General features: G+C 48.4%; 1 protein-coding gene across 1 annotated transcript in view; it reads right to left on the reverse strand.

Moving 5' to 3' along the window:
* cyp7b1 (cytochrome P450, family 7, subfamily B, polypeptide 1) overlaps positions 1–26,597 on the reverse strand; it is a gene marked incomplete at both ends in the record, with an annotated part of 34,450 nt that extends 7,853 nt beyond the window's left edge. The window contains 5 exons of the mRNA XM_079583382.1: positions 7,600–7,806; positions 10,385–10,547; positions 11,326–11,492; positions 24,147–24,425; positions 26,461–26,597. Coding sequence (XP_079439508.1) covers positions 7,600–7,806; positions 10,385–10,547; positions 11,326–11,492; positions 24,147–24,425; positions 26,461–26,597 — 953 coding nt within the window. The remainder of the gene's footprint in view (positions 1–7,599; positions 7,807–10,384; positions 10,548–11,325; positions 11,493–24,146; positions 24,426–26,460) is intronic.
* Positions 26,598–26,853: the final 256 nt, after the last annotated feature.

The raw sequence follows: 26,853 nt of genomic DNA on the forward strand, positions 1-26,853 counted from the left end.
TGTGCACTAGGGACTCAAACATGTACACTAGCAACATAAGCATGTACACTAGCAACATAAAACATGTACACTAGGGACTCAAAACATGTACACTAGCAAAGTAAACATGTACACTAGCAACATAAACATGTACACTAGCAACATAAACATGTACACTAGGGACTCAAAACATGTACACTAGGGACTCAAAACATGTACACTAGGGACTTAAAACATGTACACTAGCAACATAAAACATGTACACTAGGGACTTAAAACATGTACACTAGCAACATAAACATGTACACTAGCAACATAAAACATGTACACTAGCAACATAAACATGTACACTAGCAACATAAACATGTACACTAGGGACTCAAAACATGTACACTAGCAACATAAACATGTACACTAGCAACATAAAACATGTACACTAGCAACATAAACATGTACACTAGCAACATAAACATGTACACTAGGGACATAAACATGTACACTAGGGACTCAAAACATGTACACTAGGGTCTCAAAACATGTACACTAGGGACTCAAAACATGTACACTAGCAACATAAAACATGTACACTAGCAACATAAACATGTACACTAGCAACATAAACATGTACACTAGGGACATAAACATGTACACTAGGGACTCAAAACATGTACACTAGGGACTCAAACATGTACACTAGCAACATAAACATGTACACTAGCAACATAAAACATGTACACTAGGGACTTAAAACATGTACACTAGGGACTCAAAACATGTACACTAGCAACATAAACATGTACACTAGGGACTCAAACCATGTACACTAGGGACTCAAACCATGTACACTAGCAACATAAACATGTACACTAGGGACTCAAAACATGTACACTAGGGACTCAAAACATGTACACTAGCAACATAAACATGTACACTAGCAACATAAACATGTACACTAGGGACTCAAAACATGTACACTAGGGACTCAAAACATGTACACTAGGGACTCAAAACATGTACACTAGCAACATAAACATGTACACTAGGGACTCAAAACATGTACACTAGGGACTTAAAACATGTGCACTAGGGACTCAAAACATGTACACTAGCGACATAAACATGTACACTAGCAACATAAACATGTACACTAGCAACATAAACATGTACACTAGGGACTCAAAACATGTACACTAGGGACTCAAACATGTACACTAGGGACTCAAAACATGTACACTAGGGACTCAAAACATGTACACTAGGGACTCAAAACATGTACACTAGGGACTTAAAACATGTACACTAGAGACTTAAACATGTACACTAGGGACTCAAAACATGTACACTAGGGACTCAAAACATGTACACTAGGGACATAAACATGTACACTAGCAACATAAACATGTACACTAGCAACATAAAACATGTACACTAGCAACATAAACATGTACACTAGGGACTCAAAACATGTACACTAGCAACATAAAACATGTACACTAGCAACATAAACATGTACACTAGGGACATAAACATGTACACTAGGGACTCAAAACATGTACACTAGGGTCTCAAAACATGTACACTAGGGACTCAAACATGTACACTAGCAACATAAACATGTACACTAGCAACATAAAACATGTACACTAGGGACTTAAAACATGTACACTAGGGACTCAAAACATGTACACTAGGGACTCAAACCATGTACACTAGGGACTCAAACCATGTACACTAGCAACATAAACATGTACACTAGGGACTCAAAACATGTACACTAGGGACTCAAAACATGTACACTAGCAACATAAACATGTACACTAGGGACTCAAAACATGTACACTAGGGACTCAAAACATGTACACTAGGGACTCAAAACATGTACACTAGCAACATAAACATGTACACTAGGGACTCAAAACATGTACACTAGGGACTTAAAACATGTGCACTAGGGACTCAAACATGTACACTAGGGACTCAAAACATGTACACTAGGGACTATAAACATGTACACTAGCAACATAAGCATGTACACTAGCAACATAAACATGTACACTAGGGACTCAAAACATGTACACTAGCAACATAAGCATGTACACTAGGGACTCAAAACATGTACACTAGGGACTCAAAACATGTACACTAGGGACTCAAAACATGTACACTAGGGACTCAAAACATGTACACTAGCAACATAAACATGTACACTAGGGACTCAAAACATGTACACTAGGGACATAAACATGTACACTAGGGACTCAAACATGTACACTAGCAACATAAACATGTACACTAGGGACTCAAAACATGTACACTAGGGACTCAAAACATGTACACTAGGGACATAAACATGTACACTAGGGACTCAAAACATGTACACTAGCAACATAAACATGTACACTAGGGACTCAAACATGTACACTAGCAACATAAAACATGTACACTAGCAACATAAACATGTACACTAGCAACATAAAACATGTACACTAGGGACTCAAAACATGTACACTAGCAACATAAAACATGTACACTAGCAACATAAAACATGTACACTAGGGACTCAAAACATGTACACTAGCAACATAAACATGTACACTAGCAACATAAAACATGTACACTAGGGACTTAAAACATGTACACTAGGGACTTAAAACATGTACACTAGGGTCTCAAAACATGTACACTAGGGTCTCAAAACATGTACACTAGGGTCTCAAAACATGTACACTAGGGTCTCAAAACATGTACACTAGGGTCTTAAACATGTACACTAGGGACTTAAAACATGTACACTAGGGACTTAAAACATGTACATTAGGGTCTCAAACATGTACACTAGGGTCTCAAACATGTACACTAGCAACATAAACATGTACACTAGCAACATAAAACATGTACACTAGGGACTTAAAACATGTACACTAGGGACTCAAAACATGTACACTAGGGACTCAAAACATGTACACTAGGGTCTCAAAACATGTACACTAGGGACTCAAACATGTACACTAGCAACATAAACATGTACACTAGGGACTCAAAACATGTACACTAGGGACTCAAAACATGTACACTAGGGACTTAAAACATGTACACTAGAGACTTAAACATGTACACTAGGGACTCAAAACATGTACACTAGGGACATAAACATGTACACTAGGGACTCAAAACATGTACACTAGGGACTCAAAACATGTACACTAGGGACTTAAAACATGTACACTAGAGACTTAAACATGTACACTAGGGACTATAAACATGTACACTAGGGACTCAAAACATGTACACTAGGGACATAAACATGTACACTAGCAACATAAACATGTACACTAGCAACATAAAACATGTACACTAGCAACATAAACATGTACACTAGGGACTCAAAACATGTACACTAGCAACATAAAACATGTACACTAGCAACATAAACATGTACACTAGGGACATAAACATGTACACTAGGGACTCAAAACATGTACACTAGGGTCTCAAAACATGTACACTAGGGACTCAAACATGTACACTAGCAACATAAACATCTACACTAGCAACATAAAACATGTACACTAGGGACTTAAAACATGTACACTAGGGACTCAAAACATGTACACTAGGGACTCAAACCATGTACACTAGGGACTCAAACCATGTACACTAGCAACATAAACATGTACACTAGGGACTTAAAACATGTACACTAGGGTCTTAAACATGTACACTAGCAACATAAACATGTACACTAGGGACTTAAAACATGTACACTAGGGTCTTAAACATGTACACTAGGGTCTCAAACATGTACACTAGCAACATAAACATGTACACTAGCAACATAAAACATGTACACTAGGGACTTAAAACATGTACACTAGGGACTCAAACCATGTACACTAGGGACTCAAAACATGTACACTAGGGACTCAAAACATGTACACTAGGGACTCAAAACATGTACACTAGCAACATAAACATGTACACTAGCAACATAAACATGTACACTAGGGACTCAAAACATGTACACTAGGGACTCAAAACATGTACACTAGCAACATAAACATGTACACTAGCAACATAAAACATGTACACTAGGGACTCAAAACATGTACACTAGGGACTTAAAACATGTGCACTAGGGACTCAAACATGTACACTAGGGACTCAAACCATGTACACTAGCAACATAAGCATGTACACTAGCAACATAAACATGTACACTAGGGACTCAAACATGTACACTAGCAACATAAACATGTACACTAGGGACTCAAAACATGTACACTAGCAACATAAGCATGTACACTAGCAACATAAAACATGTACACTAGGGACTCAAAACATGTACACTAGCAACATAAGCATGTACACTAGCAACATAAACATGTACACTAGGGACTTAAACATGTGCACTAGGGACTCAAACATGTACACTAGCAACATAAGCATGTACACTAGCAACATAAACATGTACACTAGGGACTTAAACATGTGCACTAGGGACTCAAACATGTACACTAGGGACTCAAAACATGTACACTAGCAACATAAACATGTACACTAGCAACATAAACATGTAAACTAGGGACTCAAAACATGTACACTAGCAACATAAGCATGTACACTAGCAACATAAACATGTACACTAGGGACTTAAACATGTGCACTAGGGACTCAAACATGTACACTAGCAACATAAGCATGTACACTAGCAACATAAAACATGTACACTAGGGACTCAAAACATGTACACTAGCAAAGTAAACATGTACACTAGCAACATAAACATGTAAACTAGGGACTCAAAACATGTACACTAGCAACATAAACATGTACACTAGCAACATAAACATGTAAACTAGGGACTCAAAACATGTACACTAGCAACATAAGCATGTACACTAGCAACATAAACATGTACACTAGCAACATAAAACATGTACACTAGCAACATAAACATGTACACTAGCAACATAAAACATGTACACTAGGGACTCAAAACATGTACACTAGCAAAGTAAACATGTACACTAGCAACATACACATGTACACTAGCAACATAAACATGTACACTAGCAACATAAACATGTACACTAGGGACTCAAAACATGTACACTAGGGACTCAAAACATGTACACTAGGGACTTAAAACATGTACACTAGCAACATAAAACATGTACACTAGGGACTTAAAACATGTACACTAGCAACATAAACATGTACACTAGCAACATAAAACATGTACACTAGCAACATAAACATGTACACTAGCAACATAAACATGTACACTAGCAACATAAACATGTACACTAGCAACATAAAACATGTACACTGGCAACATAAAACATGTACACTAGGGACTCAAAACATGTACACTAGGGACATAAACATGTACACTAGCAACGTAAACATGTACACTAGCAACATAAACATGTACACTAGGGACTCAAAACATGTACACTAGCAACATAAACATGTACACTAGGGTCTTAAACATGTACACTAGGGACTCAAACCATGTACACTAGCAACATAAACATGTACACTAGCAACATAAACATGTACACTAGCAACATAAACATGTACACTAGGGACATAAACATGTACACTAGGGACATAAAACATGTACACTAGCAACATAAACATGTACACTAGCAACATAAACATGTACACTAGGGACTCAAAACATGTACACTAGCAACATAAACATGTACACTAGGGACTCAAAACATGTACACTAGGGACATAAACATGTACACTAGCAACATAAACATGTACACTAGGGACTCAAAACATGTACACTAGGGACATAAACATGTACACTAGGGACATAAAACATGTACACTAGGGACTCAAAACATGTACACTAGGGACTCAAAACATGTACACTAGCAACATAAACATGTACACTAGCAACATAAACATGTACACTAGGGACTCAAAACATGTACACTAGGGACTCAAAACATGTACACTAGCAACATAAACATGTACACTAGGGACTCAAACATGTACACTAGGGACTCAAAACATGTACACTAGGGACTCAAAACATGTACACTAGCAACATAAACATGTACACTAGTAACATAAACATGTACACTAGCAACATAAACATGTACACTAGCAACATAAACATGTACACTAGCAACATAAAACATGTACACTAGCAACATAAACATGTACACTAGCAACATAAACATGTACACTAGGGACTCAAAACATGTACACTAGCAACATAAACATGTACACTAGGGACTCAAAACATGTACACTAGCAACATAAACATGTACACTAGCAACATAAACATGTACACTAGAGACTTAAACATGTACACTAGGGACTCAAAACATGTACACTAGGGACTCAAAACATGTACACTAGGGACTCAAACATGTACACTAGGGACTCAAAACATGTATACTAGGGACTCAAAACATGTACACTAGGGACATAAAACATGTACACTAAGGACTTAAACATGTACACTAGCAACATAAACATGTACACTAGGGACTTAAAACATGTACACTAGGGACTCAAAACATGTACACTAAGGACTTAAACATGTACACTAGCAACATAAACATGTACACTAGGGACTCAAAACATGTACACTAGGGACATAAAACATGTACACTAAGGACTTAAACATGTACACTAGCAACATAAACATGTACACTAGCAACATAAAACATGTACACTAGCAACATAAACATGTACACTAGCAACATAAACATGTACACTAGGGACATAAAACATGTACACTAGCAACATAAACATGTACACTAGCAACATAAAACATGTACACTAGCAACATAAAACATGTACACTAGGGACTTAAAACATGTACACTAGGGACTCAAAACATGTACACTAGGGACTTAAAACATGTACACTAGCAACATAAACATGTACACTAGGGACTCAAAACATGTACACTAGGGACATAAAACATGTACACTAGCAACATAAACATGTACACTAGCAACATAAACATGTACACTAGCAACATAAAACATGTACACTAGCAACGTAAAACATGTACACTAGCAACATAAAACATGTACACTAGCAACATAAAACATGTACACTAGCAACGTAAAACATGTACACTAGCAACATAAACATGTACACTAGGGACTCAAAACATGTACACTAGCAACATAAACATGTACACTAGCAACATAAAACATGTACACTAGCAACATAAAACATGTACACTAGCAACATAAAACATGTACACTAGCAACATAAACATGTACACTAGCAACATAAACATGTACACTAGGGACTTAAAACATATACACTAGCAACATAAACATGTACACTAGCAACATAAAACATGTACACTAGGGACTTAAAACATGTACACTGGCAACATAAAACATGTACACTAGCAACATAAAACATGCACACTAGCAACATAAAACATGTACACTAGGGACATAAAACATGTACACTAAGGACTTAAAACATGTACACAAGCAACATAAACATGTACACTAGCAACATAAAACATGTACACTAGCAACATAAACATGTACACTAGCAACATAAAACATGTACACTAGGGACTCAAAACATGTACACTAGGGACATAAAACATGTACAATAGCTCACCCAGGATGTGGAGTTTGTCGATGATGTCACGGCTCAGGACCAGGTCGGCGTCTGGACTGAACTCCACCCCCTCCTGTGACATCACTTCCTGCAGCTCACTCCTCACGGCCTGCAGCGCCTCCTGGTGGCGGAGCAGGAAGTACACGCACCAGAACATGGCGGGGCTGGTGTTTCCCACGGACGCCCAGAGCATCGCGAAGTGCTGCGCTGTGGACACAGGGTAATTACAGGGTTATTACAGGGTAACTACAGGGTAATTACAGGGTTATTACAGGGTAACTACAGGGTAATTACAGGGTTATTACAGGGTAATTACAGGGTAATTACAGGGTTATTACAGGGTTATTACAGGGTAATTACAGGGTAATTACAGTGTTATTACAGGGTAATTACAGGGTAACTACAGGGCTATTACAGGGTTATTACAGGGTAACTACAGGGTACAGGGTTATTACAGGGTTATTACAGTGTTATTACAGGGATATTACAGGGTTATTACAGTGTTATTACAGGGTACAGTGTTATTACAGGGATATTACAGGGTTATTACAGGGATATTACAGGGTTATTACAGGGTTATTACAGGGTTATTACAGGGTTATTACAGGGTAACTACAGGGTTATCACAGGGTTATTACAGGGCTATTACAGGGTTATTACAGGGCTATTACAGGGTTATTACAGGGTTATTACAGGGCTATTACAGGGTTATTACAGGGCTATTACAGGGTTATTACAGGGTTATTACAGGGCTATTACAGGGCTATTACAGGGTTATTACAGGGTTATTACAGGGTTATTACAGGGTAATTACAGGGTAATTACAGGGTTATCACAGGGTTATTACAGGGTAATTACAGGGTAATTACAGGGTTATCACAGGGTTATTACAGGGCTATTACAGGGTAATTACAGGGCTATTACAGGGTTATTACAGGGCTATTACAGGGTTATTACAGGGCTATTACAGGGTTATTACAGGGTTATTACAGGGCTATTACAGGGCTATTACAGGGTTATTACAGGGTTATTACAGGGTTATTACAGGGTAATTACAGGGTAATTACAGGGTAATCACAGGGTTATTACAGGGTTATTACAGGGTAATTACAGGGTTATCACAGGGTTATTACAGGGCTATTACAGGGTAATTACAGGGTAATCACAGGGTTATTACAGGGTTATTACAGGGTAATTACAGGGTTATCACAGGGTTATTACAGGGCTATTACAGGGTAATTACAGGGTTATTACAGGGCTATTACAGGGTTATTACAGGGTTATTACAGGGTTATTACAGGGTTATTACAGGGTAATTACAGGGTTATTACAGGGTTATTACAGGGTTATTACAGGGTAATTACAGGGTTATTACAGGGCTATTACAGGGCTATTACAGGGTTATTACAGGGCTATTACAGGGTTATTACAGGGCTATTACAGGGCTATTACAGGGCTATTACAGGGTTATTACAGGGCTATTACAGGGTAATTACAGTGTTATTACAGTGTAATTACAGGGCTATTACAGGGCTATTACAGGGTAATTACAGGGTTATTACAGGGTTATTACAGGGTTATTACAGGGTAATTACAGGGTTATTACAGGGCTATTACAGGGCTATTACAGGGCTATTACAGGGTTATTACAGGGCTATTACAGGGTTATTACAGGGCTATTACAGGGTTATTACAGGGTTATTACAGGGTTATTACAGGGTTATTAGTGTTATTACAGGGTTATTACAGGGCTATTACAGGGTTATTACAGTGTTATTACAGGGTTATTACAGGGTAATTACAGTGTTATTACAGGGTTATTACAGGGCTATTACAGGGCTATTACAGGGCTATTACAGGGTTATTACAGGGCTATTACAGGGTTATTACAGGGTTATTACAGGGTTATTACAGGGTTATTAGTGTTATTACAGGGTTATTACAGGGCTATTACAGGGCTATTACAGGGCTATTACAGGGTTATTACAGGGCTATTACAGGGTTATTACAGGGCTATTACAGGGTTATTACAGGGTTATTACAGGGTTATTACAGGGTTATTACAGTGTTATTACAGGGTTATTACAGGGCTATTACAGGGTTATTACAGTGTTATTACAGGGCTATTACAGGGTAATTACAGTGTTATTACAGTGTAATTACAGGGCTATTACAGGGCTATTACAGGGTTATTACAGGGCTATTACAGGGTTATTACAGGGCTATTACAGGGTTATCACAGGGCTATTACAGGGTTATTACAGGGCTATTACAGGGCTATTACAGGGTTATTACAGGGCTATTACAGGGTTATTACAGGGCTATTACAGGGTTATCACAGGGCTATTACAGGGTTATTACAGGGCTATTACAGGGCTATTACAGGGTTATTACAGGGCTATTACAGGGTTATTACAGGGCTATTACAGGGCTATTACAGGGTTATTACAGGGTTATTACAGGGTTATTACAGGGCTATTACAGGGTTATTACAGGGCTATTACAGGGTTATTACAGGGCTATTACAGGGCTATTACAGGGTTATTACAGGGTTATTACAGGGTTATTACAGGGCTATTACAGGGTAATTACAGTGTTATTACAGTGTAATTACAGGGCTATTACAGGGCTATTACAGGGTTATTACAGGGCTATTACAGGGTTATTACAGGGCTATTACAGGGTTATCACAGGGCTATTACAGGGTTATTACAGGGCTATTACAGGGATATTACAGGGTTATCACAGGGCTATCACAGGGTTATGAGACAGTACAGAGCAGTACCTGCTTTGTCGTGGCTGCTCAGCGCCTCCTGCTGGTCGAACAGCTCGCAGCGGCGCTGGATGAAGAGCGAGGCGTTGCTCCACTGAGACACGAGGCTCGGGCTGAAGCTGGAGATCAGTTTCTGACGCACGGCTTCAGTCTGACCCAGGAGCCACAGCGGCACCTGCAGGACGGGAGGCACAGTTAAACAGGGCAGTAAAATAACAGTCTCTGCATTACAGTAAAACACAGATGACCACCCATTGTCCCATTACTTTGTGAAACTAAACTAATTCAGTCAGTCTGTTTCTTTTTCCTTTGTTGAAGTGAATCTGCTGCTGCTGTGTTTGATCTTATTTTGTACTTGCTGGGCAAATGTATCGCATGTGTGAGCAAAGCCAAAGGAAAATGCCTGCCATCATTCACTAATTTAAGGCTAGTTCTTGGAGTGTACATTTTTTGACATTAAGGTGTTGAAAGGGTTGAAGGATTGAAGGATCACATGAAGGTTAGACATAAAAGTATCTATGCTCCTTATAGACACATCACTCACCGTCAGAAGATGATCGGGGGGTTTATATTGTGTTAAATGATATGAGGGAGTTTATTTGCCTCTCATTGTCAGGGCTCATTATTGGGGAAATGGCTCCCTCTGGTGGCTCTTTGTCAGGGCTCATTATTGGGGAAATGGCTCCCTCTGGTGGCCGTATATTCTGCACTTTGTGTCATCTTTAGTCTCTTTCCTGCCGTCCACATTTTACTCTCAAAGGTCTTAGACATATTTTCAGACAGTAAAAGATCTTAGCCTTCAAATGAGGCTCTCCAGTTCAGTTCTGACCTTGAATGCTTTATTACGGGACTGTATATATTTATTACCTTTTTACAATTGTACTTCATGACATAACCATAAGCAAAGGAAGTGGAGGGTCAGAGAGAGCTGTAAACGAGTTGAGGAAACTGACCTGGGCCATGAGCAGCGGGAACATTTGGTCGAAGCTGATGAAGTCCTGTCGTATTTCCTCGATGCCGCGATGTCTCTGCGTCTCCACCGAGCGCCCGTAAACCGTCATGAAGGTCGCCTCGAACGCCACGCGCAGGCAGAAGTCGTACAGAGGCGCCGTCGTCCAGTCTGTGAGAGAGGGACTACGTTACCCATGATCCTCCACCATCCTCCAGTCTGTGAGAGAGGGACTACGTTACCCACAATCCTCCAGTCTGAGAGAGAGGGACTACGTTACCCACAATCCTCCAGTCTGTGAGAGAGGGACTACGTTACCCACAATCCTCCAGTCTGTGAGAGAGGGACTACGTTACCCACAATCCTCCAGTCTGAGAGAGAGGGACTACGTTACCCACAATCCTCCAGTCTGTGAGAGAGGGACTACGTTACCCACAATCCTCCAGTCTGTGAGAGAGGGACTACGTTACCCACCATCCTCCACCATCCTCCAGTCTGTGAGAGAGGGACTACGTTACCCATAATCCTCCAGTCTGTGAGAGAGGGACTACGTTACCCATAATCCTCCAGTCTGTGAGAGAGGGACTACGTTACCCACAATCCTCCAGTCTGAGAGAGGGACTACGTTACCCATAATCCTCCACCATCCTCCAGTCTGTGAGAGAGGGACTACGTTACCCATAATCCTCCAGTCTGTGAGAGAGGGACTACGTTACCCATAATCCTCCAGTCTGTGAGAGAGGGACTACGTTACCCACAATCCTCCAGTCTGAGAGAGGGACTACGTTACCCATAATCCTCCACCATCCTCCAGTCTGTGAGAGAGGGACTACGTTACCCACAATCCTCCAGTCTGAGAGAGGGACTACGTTACCCATAATCCTCCACCATCCTCCAGTCTGTGAGAGAGGGACTACGTTACCCATAATCCTCCAGTCTGTGAGAGAGGGACTACGTTACCCATAATCCTCCAGTCTGTGAGAGAGGGACTACGTTACCCACAATCCTCCAGTCTGTGAGAGAGGGACTACGTTACCCACAATCCTCCAGTCTGTGAGAGAGGGACTACGTTACCCACAATCCTCCAGTCTGTGAGAGAGGGACTACGTTACCCATAATCCTCCAGTCTGTGAGAGAGGGACTACGTTACCCATAATCCTCCAGTCTGTGAGAGAGGGACTACGTTACCCACAATCCTCCAGTCTGTGAGAGAGGGACTACGTTACCCACAATCCTCCAGTCTGAGAGAGAGGGACTACGTTACCCACAATCCTCCAGTCTGTGAGAGAGGGACTACGTTACCCACAATCCTCCAGTCTGTGAGAGAGGGACTACGTTACCCACAATCCTCCAGTCTGAGAGAGAGGGACTACGTTACCCACAATCCTCCAGTCTGTGAGAGAGGGACTACGTTACCCACAATCCTCCAGTCTGTGAGAGAGGGACTACGTTACCCACCATCCTCCACCATCCTCCAGTCTGTGAGAGAGGGACTACGTTACCCATAATCCTCCAGTCTGTGAGAGAGGGACTACGTTACCCATAATCCTCCAGTCTGTGAGAGAGGGACTACGTTACCCACAATCCTCCAGTCTGAGAGAGGGACTACGTTACCCATAATCCTCCACCATCCTCCAGTCTGTGAGAGAGGGACTACGTTACCCACAATCCTCCAGTCTGAGAGAGGGACTACGTTACCCATAATCCTCCACCATCCTCCAGTCTGTGAGAGAGGGACTACGTTACCCATAATCCTCCAGTCTGTGAGAGAGGGACTACGTTACCCATAATCCTCCAGTCTGTGAGAGAGGGACTACGTTACCCACAATCCTCCAGTCTGTGAGAGAGGGACTACGTTACCCACAATCCTCCAGTCTGTGAGAGAGGGACTACGTTACCCACAATCCTCCTCCAGTCTGTGAGAGAGGGACTACGTTACCCACAATCCTCCACCATCCTCCAGTCTGTGAGAGAGGGACTACGTTACCCACAATCCTCCAGTCTGTGAGAGAGGGACTACGTTACCCACAATCCTCCTCCAGTCTGTGAGAGAGGGACTACGTTACCCACAATCCTCCACCATCCTCCAGTCTGTGAGAGAGGGACTACGTTACCCACAATCCTCCAGTCTGTGAGAGAGGGACTACGTTACCCATAATCCTCCACAATCCTCCAGTCTGTGAGAGAGGGACTACGTTACCCACAATCCTCCAGTCTGTGAGAGAGGGACTACGTTACCCACAATCCTCCTCCAGTCTGTGAGAGAGGGACTACGTTACCCACAATCCTCCAGTCTGTGAGAGAGGGACTACGTTACCCACAATCCTCCAGTCTGTGAGAGAGAGACTACGTTACCCACAATCCTCCACAATCCTCCAGTCTGTGAGAGGGACTACGTTACCTACAATCCTCCAGTCTGTGAGAGAGGGACTACGTTACCCACAATCCTCCAGTCTGTGAGAGAGGGACTACATTACCCACAATCCTCCACTCTGTGAGAGAGGGACTACGTTACCCACAATCCTCCAGTCTGTGAGAGAGGGACTACGTTACCCATAATCCTCCAGTCTGTGAGAGAGGGACTACGTTACCCACAATCCTCCACAATCCTCCAGTCTGTGAGAGAGGGACTACGTTACCCATAATCCTCCAGTCTGTGAGAGAGGGACTACGTTACCCACAATCCTCCAGTCTGTGAGAGAGAGACTACGTTACCCACAATCCTCCACAATCCTCCAGTCTGTGAGAGGGACTACGTTACCTACAATCCTCCAGTCTGTGAGAGAGGGACTACGTTACCCACAATCCTCCAGTCTGTGAGAGAGAGACTACGTTACCCACAATCCTCCACAATCCTCCAGTCTGTGAGAGAGGGACTACGTTACCCATAATCCTCCAGTCTGTGAGAGAGGGACTACATTACCCACCATCCTCCAGTCTGTGAGAGAGGGACTACGTTACCCACAATCCTCCAGTCTGTGAGAGAGGGACTACGTTACCCACAATCCTTCACCATCCTCCAGTCTGTGAGAGGGACTACGTTACCCACAATCCTTCACCATCCTCCAGTCTGAGAGAGGGACTACATTACCCACCATCCTCCAGTCTGTGAGAGAGGGACTACATTACCCACCATCCTCCAGTCTGTGAGAGAGGGACTACATTACCCACCATCCTCCAGTCTGAGAGAGGGACTACATTACCCACAATCCTCCAGTCTGTGAGAGGGACTACATTACCCACCATCCTCCAGTCTGTGAGAGGGACTACATTACCCACCATCCTCCAGTCTGAGAGAGGGACTACATTACCCACAATCCTTCACCATCCTCCAGTCTGAGAGAGGGACTACATTACCCACCATCCTCCAGTCTGAGAGAGGGACTACATTACCCACCATCCTCCAGTCTGAGAGAGGGACTACATTACCCACCATCCTCCAGTCTGTGAGAGAGGGACTACATTACCCACAATCCTTCACCATCCTCCAGTCTGAGAGAGGGACTACATTACCCACCATCCTCCAGTCTGTGAGAGGGACTACATTACCCACCATCCTCCAGTCTGTGAGAGGGACTACATTACCCACCATCCTCCAGTCTGAGAGAGGGACTACATTACCCACAATCCTTCACCATCCTCCAGTCTGAGAGAGGGACTACATTACCCACCATCCTCCAGTCTGAGAGAGGGACTACATTACCCACCATCCTCCAGTCTGAGAGAGGGACTACATTACCCACCATCCTCCAGTCTGTGAGAGAGGGACTACGTTACCCACAATCCTCCAGTCTGTGAGAGGGACTACGTTACCTACAATCCTCCAGTCTGTGAGAGAGGGACTACATTACCCACCATCCTCCAGTCTGAGAGAGGGACTACATTACCCACCATCCTCCAGTCTGTGAGAGGGACTACATTACCCACCATCCTCCAGTCTGTGAGAGGGACTACGTTACCCACAATCCTCCAGTCTGAGAGAGGGACTACATTACCCACAATCCTCCAGTCTGTGAGAGAGGGACTACGTTACCCACCATCCTCCAGTCTGTGAGAGGGACTACATTACCCACAATCCTCCAGTCTGTGAGAGAGGGACTACGTTACCCCCAATCCTCCAGTCTGTGAGAGAGGGACTACGTTACCCCCAATCCTCCAGTCTGTGAGAGAGGGACTACATTACCCACAATCCTCCAGTCTGAGAGAGGGACTACATTACCCACAATCCTCCAGTCTGTGAGAGGGACTACATTACCCACAATCCTCCAGTCTGTGAGAGAGGGACTACATTACCCACAATCCTCCAGTCTGAGAGAGGGACTACATTACCCACCATCCTCCAGTCTGTGAGAGGGACTACGTTACCCACAATCCTCCTTTATCAGTGTCAGACTCACCGTGCTGCGCCCCCTGGTGGTTTATCAGAGTCAGACTCACCGTGCTGCTCCCCCTGGTGGTTTATCAGAGTCAGACTCACCGTGCTGCGCCCCCTGGTGGTTTATCAGAGACTCACCGTGCTGCGCCCCCTGGTGGTGGAGCAGAGTCAGAGACTCACCGTGCTGCGCCCCCTGGTGGTTTATCAGAGTCAGACTCACCGTGCTGCTCCCCCTGGTGGTTTATCAGAGTCAGAGACTCACCGTGCTGCGCCCCCTGGTGGTTTATCAGAGTCAGAGACTCACCGTGCTGCGCCCCCTGGTGGTTTATCAGAGTCAGACTCACCGTGCTGCTCCCCCTGGTGGTTTATCAGAGTCAGACTCACCGTGCTGCTCCCCCTGGTGGTTTATCAGAGTCAGACTCACCGTGCTGCGCCCCCTGGTGGTGGAGCAGAGTCAGACTCACCGTGCTGCGCCCCCTGGTGGTTTATCAGTGTCAGACTCACCGTGCTGCGCCCCCTGGTGGTTTATCAGAGTCAGACTCACCGTGCTGCTCCCCCTGGTGGTTTATCAGAGTCAGACTCACCGTGCTGCGCCCCCTGGTGGTTTATCAGAGACTCACCGTGCTGCGCCCCCTGGTGGTTTATCAGAGACTCACCGTGCTGCTCCCCCTGGTGGTTTATCAGAGTCAGACTCACCGTGCTGCTCCCCCTGGTGGTTTATCAGAGTCAGACTCACCGTGCTGCTCCCCCTGGTGGTTTATCAGTGTCAGAGACTCACCGTGCTGCGCCCCCTGGTGGTTTATCAGAGTCAGACTCACCGTGCTGCTCCCCCTGGTGGTTAATCAGAGTCAGACTCACCGTGCTGCTCCCCCTGGTGGTTTATCAGAGTCAGACTCACCGTGCTGCTCCCCCTGGTGGTTTATCAGAGACTCACCGTGCTGCTCCCCCTGGTGGTTTATCAGAGTCAGACTCACCGTGCTGCTCCCCCTGGTGGTTTATCAGGGTCAGACTCACCGTGCTGCTCCCCCTGGTGGTTTATCAGAGTCAGACTCACCGTGCTGCGCCCCCTGGTGGTTTATCAGAGTCAGACTCACCGTGCTGCTCCCCCTGGTGGTTTATCAGTGTCAGACTCACCGTGCTGCGCCCCCTGGTGGTTTATCAGAGTCAGACTCACCGTGCTGCTCCCCCTGGTGGTTTATCAGGGTCAGACTCACCGTGCTGCTCCCCCTGGTGGTTTATCAGTGTCAGACTCACCGTGCTGCTCCCCCTGGTGGTTTATCAGAGTCAGACTCACCGTGCTGCTCCCCCTGGTGGTTTATCAGAGACTCACCGTGCTGCTCCCCCTGGTGGTTTATCAGTGTCAGACTCACCGTGCTGCTCCCCCTGGTGGTTTATCAGAGTCAGACTCACCGTGCTGCGCCCCCTGGTGGTTTATCAGAGTCAGACTCACCGTGCTGCTCCCCCTGGTGGTTTATCAGTGTCAGACTCACCGTGCTGCGCCCCCTGGTGGTTTATCAGAGACTCACCGTGCTGCTCCCCCTGGTGGTTTATCAGTGTCAGACTCACCGTGCTGCTCCCCCTGGTGGTTTATCAGAGTCAGACTCACCGTGCTGCGCCCCCTGGTGGTTTATCAGAGTCAGACTCACCGTGCTGCGCCCCCTGGTGGTTTATCAGTGTCAGACTCACCGTGCTGCGCCCCCTGGTGGTTTATCAGAGACTCACCGTGCTGCTCCCCCTGGTGGTTTATCAGTGTCAGACTCACCGTGCTGCGCCCCCTGGTGGTTTATCAGTGTCAGACTCACCGTGCTGCTCCCCCTGGTGGTTTATCAGTGTCAGACTCACCGTGCTGCTCCCCCTGGTGGTTTATCAGAGTCAGACTCACCGTGCTGCTCCCCCTGGTGGTTTATCAGAGTCAGACTCACCGTGCTGCTCCCCCTGGTGGTTTATCAGAGTCAGACTCACCGTGCTGCTCCCCCTGGTGGTTTATCAGAGTCAGACTCACCGTGCTGCTCCCCCTGGTGGTTTATCAGAGTCAGACTCACCGTGCTGCTCCCCCTGGTGGTTTATCAGAGACTCACCGTGCTGCGCCCCCTGGTGGTTTATCAGAGACTCACCGTGCTGCGCCCCCTGGTGGTTTATCAGAGACTCACCGTGCTGCTCCCCCTGGTGGTTTATCAGAGTCAGACTCACCGTGCTGCTCCCCCTGGTGGTTTATCAGAGTCAGACTCATCGTGCTGCTCCCCCTGGTGGTGGAGCAGAGTCAGACTCACCGTGCTGCGCCCCCTGGTGGTTTATCAGAGTCAGACTCACCGTGCTGCTCCCCCTGGTGGTTTATCAGAGTCAGACTCACCGTGCTGCTCCCCCTGGTGGTTTATCAGAGTCAGACTCACCGTGCTGCTCCCCCTGGTGGTTTATCAGAGTCAGACTCACCGTGCTGCGCCCCCTGGTGGTTTATCAGAGACTCACCGTGCTGCGCCCCCTGGTGGTTTATCAGAGACTCACCGTGCTGCTCCCCCTGGTGGTTTATCAGAGTCAGACTCACCGTGCTGCTCCCCCTGGTGGTTTATCAGAGTCAGACTCACCGTGCTGCGCCCCCTGGTGGTGGAGCAGAGTCAGACTCACCGTGCTGCGCCCCCTGGTGGTTTATCAGAGACTCACCGTGCTGCGCCCCCTGGTGGTTTATCAGAGACTCACCGTGCTGCGCCCCCTGGTGGTTTATCAGAGTCAGACTCACCGTGCTGCTCCCCCTGGTGGTTTATCAGAGTCAGACTCACCGTGCTGCTCCCCCTGGTGGTTTATCAGTGTCAGACTCACCGTGCTGCTCCCCCTGGTGGTTTATCAGAGACTCACCGTGCTGCGCCCCCTGGTGGTTTATCAGAGTCAGACTCACCGTGCTGCTCCCCCTGGTGGTTTATCAGAGTCAGACTCACCGTGCTGCTCCCCCTGGTGGTTTATCAGAGTCAGACTCACCGTGCTGCTCCCCCTGGTGGTTTATCAGTGTCAGAGACTCACCGTGCTGCGCCCCCTGGTGGTTTATCAGAGTCAGACTCACCGTGCTGCTCCCCCTGGTGGTTAATCAGAGTCAGACTCACCGTGCTGCTCCCCCTGGTGGTTTATCAGAGTCAGACTCACCGTGCTGCTCCCCCTGGTGGTTTATCAGAGACTCACCGTGCTGCGCCCCCTGGTGGTTTATCAGGGTCAGACTCACCGTGCTGCTCCCCCTGGTGGTTTATCAGAGTCAGACTCACCGTGCTGCTCCCCCTGGTGGTTTATCAGAGACTCACCGTGCTGCTCCCCCTGGTGGTTTATCAGGGTCAGACTCACCGTGCTGCTCCCCCTGGTGGTTTATCAGTGTCAGACTCACCGTGCTGCGCCCCCTGGTGGTTTATCAGAGTCAGACTCACCGTGCTGCTCCCCCTGGTGGTTTATCAGAGACTCACCGTGCTGCTCCCCCTGGTGGTTTATCAGTGTCAGACTCACCGTGCTGCTCCCCCTGGTGGTTTATCAGAGTCAGACTCACCGTGCTGCGCCCCCTGGTGGTTTATCAGAGTCAGACTCACCGTGCTGCGCCCCCTGGTGGTTTATCAGTGTCAGACTCACCGTGCTGCGCCCCCTGGTGGTTTATCAGAGACTCACCGTGCTGCTCCCCCTGGTGGTTTATCAGAGTCAGACTCACCGTGCTGCGCCCCCTGGTGGTTTATCAGTGTCAGACTCACCGTGCTGCGCCCCCTGGTGGTTTATCAGAGTCAGACTCACCGTGCTGCTCCCCCTGGTGGTTTATCAGTGTCAGACTCACCGTGCTGCTCCCCCTGGTGGTTTATCAGAGTCAGACTCACCGTGCTGCTCCCCCTGGTGGTTTATCAGAGACTCACCGTGCTGCGCCCCCTGGTGGTTTATCAGAGTCAGAGACTCACCGTGCTGCGCCCCCTGGTGGTTTATCAGAGTCAGACTCACCGTGCTGCTCCCCCTGGTGGTTTATCAGAGACTCACCGTGCTGCGCCCCCTGGTGGTTTATCAGAGTCAGACTCACCGTGCTGCTCCCCCTGGTGGTTTATCAGTGTCAGACTCACCGTGCTGCTCCCCCTGGTGGTGGAGCAGAGTCAGACTCACCGTGCTGCTCCCCCTGGTGGTTTATCAGTGTCAGACTCACCGTGCTGCTCCCCCTGGTGGTGGAGCAGAGTCAGACTCACCGTGCTGCTCCCCCTGGTGGTTTATCAGAGACTCACCGTGCTGCTCCCCCTGGTGGTGGAGCAGAGTCAGACTCACCGTGCTGCTCCCCCTGGTGGTTTATCAGAGACTCACTGTGCTGCTCCCCCTGGTGGTTTATCAGAGTCAGACTCACCGTGCTGCTCCCCCTGGTGGTTTATCAGAGTCAGAGACTCACCGTGCTGCGCCCCCTGGTGGTGGAGCAGAGACTCACCGTGCTGCGCCCCCTGGTGGTTCATCAGAGTCAGACTCACCGTGCTGCTCCCCCTGGTGGTTTATCAGAGTCAGACTCACCGTGCTGCGCCCCCTGGTGGTTTATCAGTGTCAGACTCACCGTGCTGCGCCCCCTGGTGGTTTATCAGAGTCAGACTCACCGTGCTGCTCCCCCTGGTGGTTTATCAGAGTCAGACTCACCGTGCTGCTCCCCCTGGTGGTTTATCAGGGTCAGACTCACCGTGCTGCTCCCCCTGGTGGTTTATCAGTGTCAGACTCACCGTGCTGCTCCCCCTGGTGGTTTATCAGAGTCAGACTCACCGTGCTGCTCCCCCTGGTGGTTTATCAGAGACTCACCGTGCTGCGCCCCCTGGTGGTTTATCAGAGTCAGAGACTCACCGTGCTGCGCCCCCTGGTGGTTTATCAGAGTCAGACTCACCGTGCTGCTCCCCCTGGTGGTGGAGCAGAGTCAGACTCACCGTGCTGCTCCCCCTGGTGGTTTATCAGTGTCAGACTCACCGTGCTGCTCCCCCTGGTGGTGGAGCAGAGTCAGACTCACCGTGCTGCTCCCCCTGGTGGTTTATCAGAGACTCACCGTGCTGCGCCCCCTGGTGGTTTATCAGAGTCAGACTCACCGTGCTGCTCCCCCTGGTGGTTTATCAGAGTCAGACTCACTGTGCTGCTCCCCCTGGTGGTTTATCAGAGTCAGACTCACTGTGCTGCTCCCCCTGGTGGTTTATCAGAGTCAGAGACTCACCGTGCTGCGCCCCCTGGTGGTTTATCAGAGTCAGACTCACTGTGCTGCTCCCCCTGGTGGTTTATCAGAGTCAGACTCACTGTGCTGCTCCCCCTGGTGGTTTATCAGAGTCAGACTCACTGTGCTGCTCCCCCTGGTGGTTTATCAGAGTCAGAGACTCACCGTGCTGCGCCCCCTGGTGGTTTATCAGAGTCAGACTCACTGTGCTGCTCCCCCTGGTGGTTTATCAGAGTCAGACTCACTGTGCTGCTCCCCCTGGTGGTTTATCAGAGTCAGACTCACCGTGCTGCGCCCCCTGGTGGTGGAGCAGAGACTCACCGTGCTGCGCCCCCTGGTGGTTCATCAGAGTCAGACTCACCGTGCTGCGCCCCCTGGTGGTTTATCAGTGTCAGACTCACCGTGCTGCGCCCCCTGGTGGTTTATCAGAGTCAGACTCACCGTGCTGCTCCCCCTGGTGGTTTATCAGAGTCAGACTCACCGTGCTGCGCCCCCTGGTGGTTTATCAGTGTCAGACTCACCGTGCTGCTCCCCCTGGTGGTTTATCAGAGTCAGACTCACCGTGCTGCTCCCCCTGGTGGTTTATCAGGGTCAGACTCACCGTGCTGCTCCCCCTGGTGGTTTATCAGTGTCAGACTCACCGTGCTGCTCCCCCTGGTGGTTTATCAGAGTCAGACTCACCGTGCTGCGCCCCCTGGTGGTTTATCAGAGACTCACCGTGCTGCGCCCCCTGGTGGTTTATCAGAGACTCACCGTGCTGCGCCCCCTGGTGGTGGAGCAGAGTCAGACTCACCGTGCTGCTCCCCCTGGTGGTTTATCAGAGTCAGACTCACCGTGCTGCGCCCCCTGGTGGTTTATCAGTGTCAGACTCACCGTGCTGCGCCCCCTGGTGGTTTATCAGTGTCAGACTCACCGTGCTGCTCCCCCTGGTGGTTTATCAGAGTCAGACTCACCGTGCTGCTCCCCCTGGTGGTTTATCAGGGTCAGACTCACCGTGCTGCTCCCCCTGGTGGTTTATCAGAGTCAGACTCACCGTGCTGCGCCCCCTGGTGGTTTATCAGTGTCAGACTCACCGTGCTGCTCCCCCTGGTGGTTTATCAGAGTCAGACTCACCGTGCTGCGCCCCCTGGTGGTTTATCAGAGTCAGACTCACCGTGCTGCTCCCCCTGGTGGTTTATCAGTGTCAGACTCACCGTGCTGCGCCCCCTGGTGGTTTATCAGAGTCAGACTCACCGTGCTGCTCCCCCTGGTGGTTTATCAGTGTCAGACTCACCGTGCTGCTCCCCCTGGTGGTTTATCAGAGACTCACCGTGCTGCGCCCCCTGGTGGTTTATCAGTGTCAGACTCACCGTGCTGCGCCCCCTGGTGGTTTATCAGTGTCAGACTCACCGTGCTGCTCCCCCTGGTGGTTTATCAGAGTCAGACTCACCGTGCTGCTCCCCCTGGTGGTTTATCAGGGTCAGACTCACCGTGCTGCTCCCCCTGGTGGTTTATCAGTGTCAGACTCACCGTGCTGCTCCCCCTGGTGGTTTATCAGTGTCAGACTCACCGTGCTGCGCCCCCTGGTGGTTTATCAGAGACTCACCGTGCTGCTCCCCCTGGTGGTTTATCAGTGTCAGACTCACCGTGCTGCGCCCCCTGGTGGTTTATCAGAGTCAGACTCACCGTGCTGCTCCCCCTGGTGGTTTATCAGAGTCAGTCTCACCGTGCTGCTCCCCCTGGTGGTTTATCAGAGACTCACCGTGCTGCTCCCCCTGGTGGTTTATCAGAGTCAGACTCACCGTGCTGCTCCCCCTGGTGGTTTATCAGTGTCAGACTCACCGTGCTGCTCCCCCTGGTGGTTTATCAGAGACTCACCGTGCTGCTCCCCCTGGTGGTTTATCAGTGTCAGACTCACCGTGCTGCTCCCCCTGGTGGTTTATCAGTGTCAGACTCACCGTGCTGCGCCCCCTGGTGGTTTATCAGAGACTCACCGTGCTGCTCCCCCTGGTGGTTTATCAGTGTCAGACTCACCGTGCTGCGCCCCCTGGTGGTTTATCAGAGACTCACCGTGCTGCTCCCCCTGGTGGTTTATCAGTGTCAGACTCACCGTGCTGCGCCCCCTGGTGGTTTATCAGAGTCAGACTCACCGTGCTGCTCCCCCTGGTGGTTTATCAGAGACTCACCGTGCTGCTCCCCCTGGTGGTTCATCAGAGTCAGACTCACCGTGCTGCTCCCCCTGGTGGTTTATCAGAGTCAGACTCACCGTGCTGCGCCCCCTGGTGGTTCATCAGAGTCAGACTCACCGTGCTGCGCCCCCTGGTGGTTTATCAGAGTCAGACTCACCGTGCTGCGCCCCCTGGTGGTTTATCAGAGACTCACCGTGCTGCTCCCCCTGGTGGTTTATCAGAGTCAGACTCACCGTGCTGCTCCCCCTGGTGGTTTATCAGAGTCAGACTCACCGTGCTGCTCCCCCTGGTGGTTTATCAGAGTCAGACTCACCGTGCTGCTCCCCCTGGTGGTTTATCAGAGTCAGACTCACCGTGCTGCGCCCCCTGGTGGTGGAGCAGAGTCAGACTCACCGTGCTGCTCCCCCTGGTGGTTTATCAGAGTCAGACTCACCGTGCTGCTCCCCCTGGTGGTTTATCAGAGTCAGACTCACCGTGCTGCGCCCCCTGGTGGTTTATCAGAGTCAGACTCACCGTGCTGCTCCCCCTGGTGGTTTATCAGAGTCAGACTCACCGTGCTGCTCCCCCTGGTGGTTTATCAGAGACTCACCGTGCTGCGCCCCCTGGTGGTTTATCAGTGTCAGACTCACTGTGCTGCTCCCCCTGGTGGTTTATCAGAGTCAGACTCACCGTGCTGCGCCCCCTGGTGGTTTATCAGAGTCAGACTCACCGTGCTGCTCCCCCTGGTGGTTTATCAGAGTCAGACTCACCGTGCTGCGCCCCCTGGTGGTTTATCAGAGTCAGACTCACCGTGCTGCTCCCCCTGGTGGTTTATCAGAGTCAGACTCACCGTGCTGCGCCCCCTGGTGGTTTATCAGAGTCAGACTCACCGTGCTGCTCCCCCTGGTGGTTTATCAGAGTCAGACTCACCGTGCTGCTCCCCCTGGTGGTTTATCAGAGTCAGACTCACCGTGCTGCTCCCCCTGGTGGTTTATCAGAGTCAGACTCACCGTGCTGCTCCCCCTGGTGGTTTATCAGAGTCAGACTCACCGTGCTGCTCCCCCTGGTGGTTTATCAGAGTCAGACTCACCGTGCTGCGCCCCCTGGTGGTGGAGCAGAGTCAGACTCACCGTGCTGCTCCCCCTGGTGGTGGAGCAGGTCCTCCTTGAACACCAGCAGCAGGTTGCTCATCATGCTGTGGGACAGAGGTTCCAGATGTGGCCCCTGCAGCAGCTGGAACGACCCCATGACGCCCTCCCTCAGCCCGGGGAAACGCTCGGCGCTCAGCGGGGAGTACCCGAACGCAAACGGGGCCACCGTCTCCGAAAACTCATGGAAGTCCAGCTGTCGGCCATTTTTAATGACGCTCGGGAAGTGAAGAGGGTTCAGAACAAACGTCATGTAGCGACCTGAAGAAGAAGAAGAAGGTCATGAAGAAGAAGAAGGACATGAAGAAGAAGGACATGAAGAAGAAGGACATGAAGAAGAAGGACATGAAGAAGAAGGACATGAAGAAGAAGGACATGAAGAAGAAGGACATGAAGAAGAAGGTCATAAAGAAGAAGGACATGAAGAAGAAGAAGGTCATGAAGAAGAAGGTCATAAAGAAGAAGGTCATGAAGGAGGTCATGAAGAAGAAGAAGGTCATGAAGAAGAAGGTCATGAAGAAGAAGAAGGTCATGAAGAAGAAGGTCATGAAGAAGAAGAAGGTCATGAAGAAGAAGGTCATGAAGAAGAAGAAGGTCATGAAGAAGAAGGTCATGAAGAAGAAGGTCATGAAGAAGAAGGACATGAAGAAGAAGGTCATAAAGAAGAAGGACATGAAGAAGAAGAAGGTCATGAAGAAGAAGGTCATAAAGAAGAAGGTCATGAAGAAGAAGGTCATGAAGAAGAAGGTCATAAAGAAGAAGGACATGAAGAAGAAGGTCATGAAGAAGAAGGTCATAAAGAAGAAGGACATGAAGAAGAAGAAGGTCATGAAGAAGAAGGTCATGAAGAAGAAGGTCATAAAGAAGAAGGACATGAAGAAGAAGAAGGTCATGAAGAAGAAGGTCATGAAGAAGAAGAAGGTCATGAAGAAGAAGGTCATGAAGAAGAAGGTCATGAAGAAGAAGGTCATGAAGAAGAAGGTCATAAAGAAGAAGGTCATGAAGAAGAAGGTCATGAAGAAGAAGGTCATAAAGAAGAAGGTCATGAAGAAGAAGGTCATAAAGAAGAAGGTCATGAAGAAGAAGGACATGAAGAAGAAGAAGGTCATGAAGAAGAAGGTCATGAAGAAGAAGAAGGTCATGAAGAAGAAGGTCATAAAGAAGAAGGTCATGAAGAAGAAGGTCATGAAGAAGAAGGTCATAAAGAAGAAGGACATGAAGAAGAAGAAGGTCATGAAGAAGAAGGTCATGAAGAAGAAGGTCATGAAGAAGAAGGTCATGAAGAAGAAGGTCATAAAGAAGAAGGACATGAAGAAGAAGAAGGTCATGAAGAAGAAGGTCATGAAGAAGAAGAAGGTCATGAAGAAGAAGAAGGTCATGAAGAAGAAGGTCATGAAGAAGAAGAAGGTCATGAAGAAGAAGAAGGTCATGAAGAAGAAGGTCATGAAGAAGAAGAAGGTCATGAAGAAGAAGGTCATGAAGAAGAAGAAGGTCATGAAGAAGAAGGTCATGAAGAAGAAGAAGGTCATGAAGAAGAAGGTCATAAAGAAGAAGGTCATGAAGAAGAAGGTCATGAAGAAGAAGGTCATGAAGAAGAAGGTCATGAAGAAGAAGGTCATAAAGAAGAAGGACATGAAGAAGAAGAAGGTCATGAAGAAGAAGAACATAATAAAGAAGAATATATATACGTTATATAAGTTAAGTCCATTAACCATTTACCCCTGACCTGTGATGAGGAAGCCCCGCCCCTGACCTGTGATGAGGAAGCCCCGCCCCTGACCTGTGATGAGGAAGCCCCGCCCCCTGAACTCTGACCTGTGATGAGGAAGCCCCACCCCCTGAACTCTGACCTGCGATGAGGAAGCCCCGCCCCCTGAACTCTGACCTGTGATGAGGAAGCCCCACCCCTGACCTGTGATGAGGAAGCCCCGCCCCCTGAACTCTGACCTGCGATGAGGAAGCCCCGCCCCCTGAACTCTGACCTGTGATGAGGAAGCCCCGCCCCCTGAACTCTGACCTGCGATGAGGAAGCCCCGCCCCCTGAACTCTGACCTGCGATGAGGAAGCCCCGCCCCCTGAACTCTGACCTGCGATGAGGAAGCCCCGCCCCCTGAACTCTGACCTGCGATGAGGAAGCCCCGCCCCCTGAACTCTGACCTGCGATGAGGAAGCCCCGCCCCCTGAACTCTGACCTGTGATGAGGAAGCCCCGCCCCCTGAACTCTGACCTGCGATGAGGAAGCCCCGCCCCCTGAACTCTGACCTGCGATGAGGAAGCCCCGCCCCTGAACTCTGACCTGCGATGAGGACGGTGAAGACGTCTCCGTGTTTCCTCCTCAGATCCTCCAGGAACCTGTGGCTGTTCCTCCTGAACTCCAACGCCTTCCCCAAAAATGGAAGCCAGCCCTGGACCAGAGGAGGCTCCCCTGGGCGTCTGAGGGGGAGAGAGGGGGAGAGAGGGGGAGTTAGAGGAGAGGAGGAGCCAGCCCTGGACCAGAGGAGGCTCCCCTGGGCGTCTGAGGGGAAGAGAGGGGGAGAGAGGGGGGAGTTAGAGGAGAGGAGGAGCCAGCCCTGGACCAGAGGAGGCTCCCCTGGGCGTCTGAGGGGGAGAGAGGGAGAGAGAGGGGGAGTTAGAGGAGAGGAGGAGCCAGCCCTGGACCAGAGGAGGCTCCCCTGGGCGTCTGAGGGGG

The sequence above is a fragment of the Gobius niger genome (assembly GCF_951799975.1).
Source record: "Gobius niger genome assembly, contig: SCAFFOLD_50, whole genome shotgun sequence".
Lineage (NCBI taxonomy): Eukaryota > Metazoa > Chordata > Actinopteri > Gobiiformes > Gobiidae > Gobius > Gobius niger.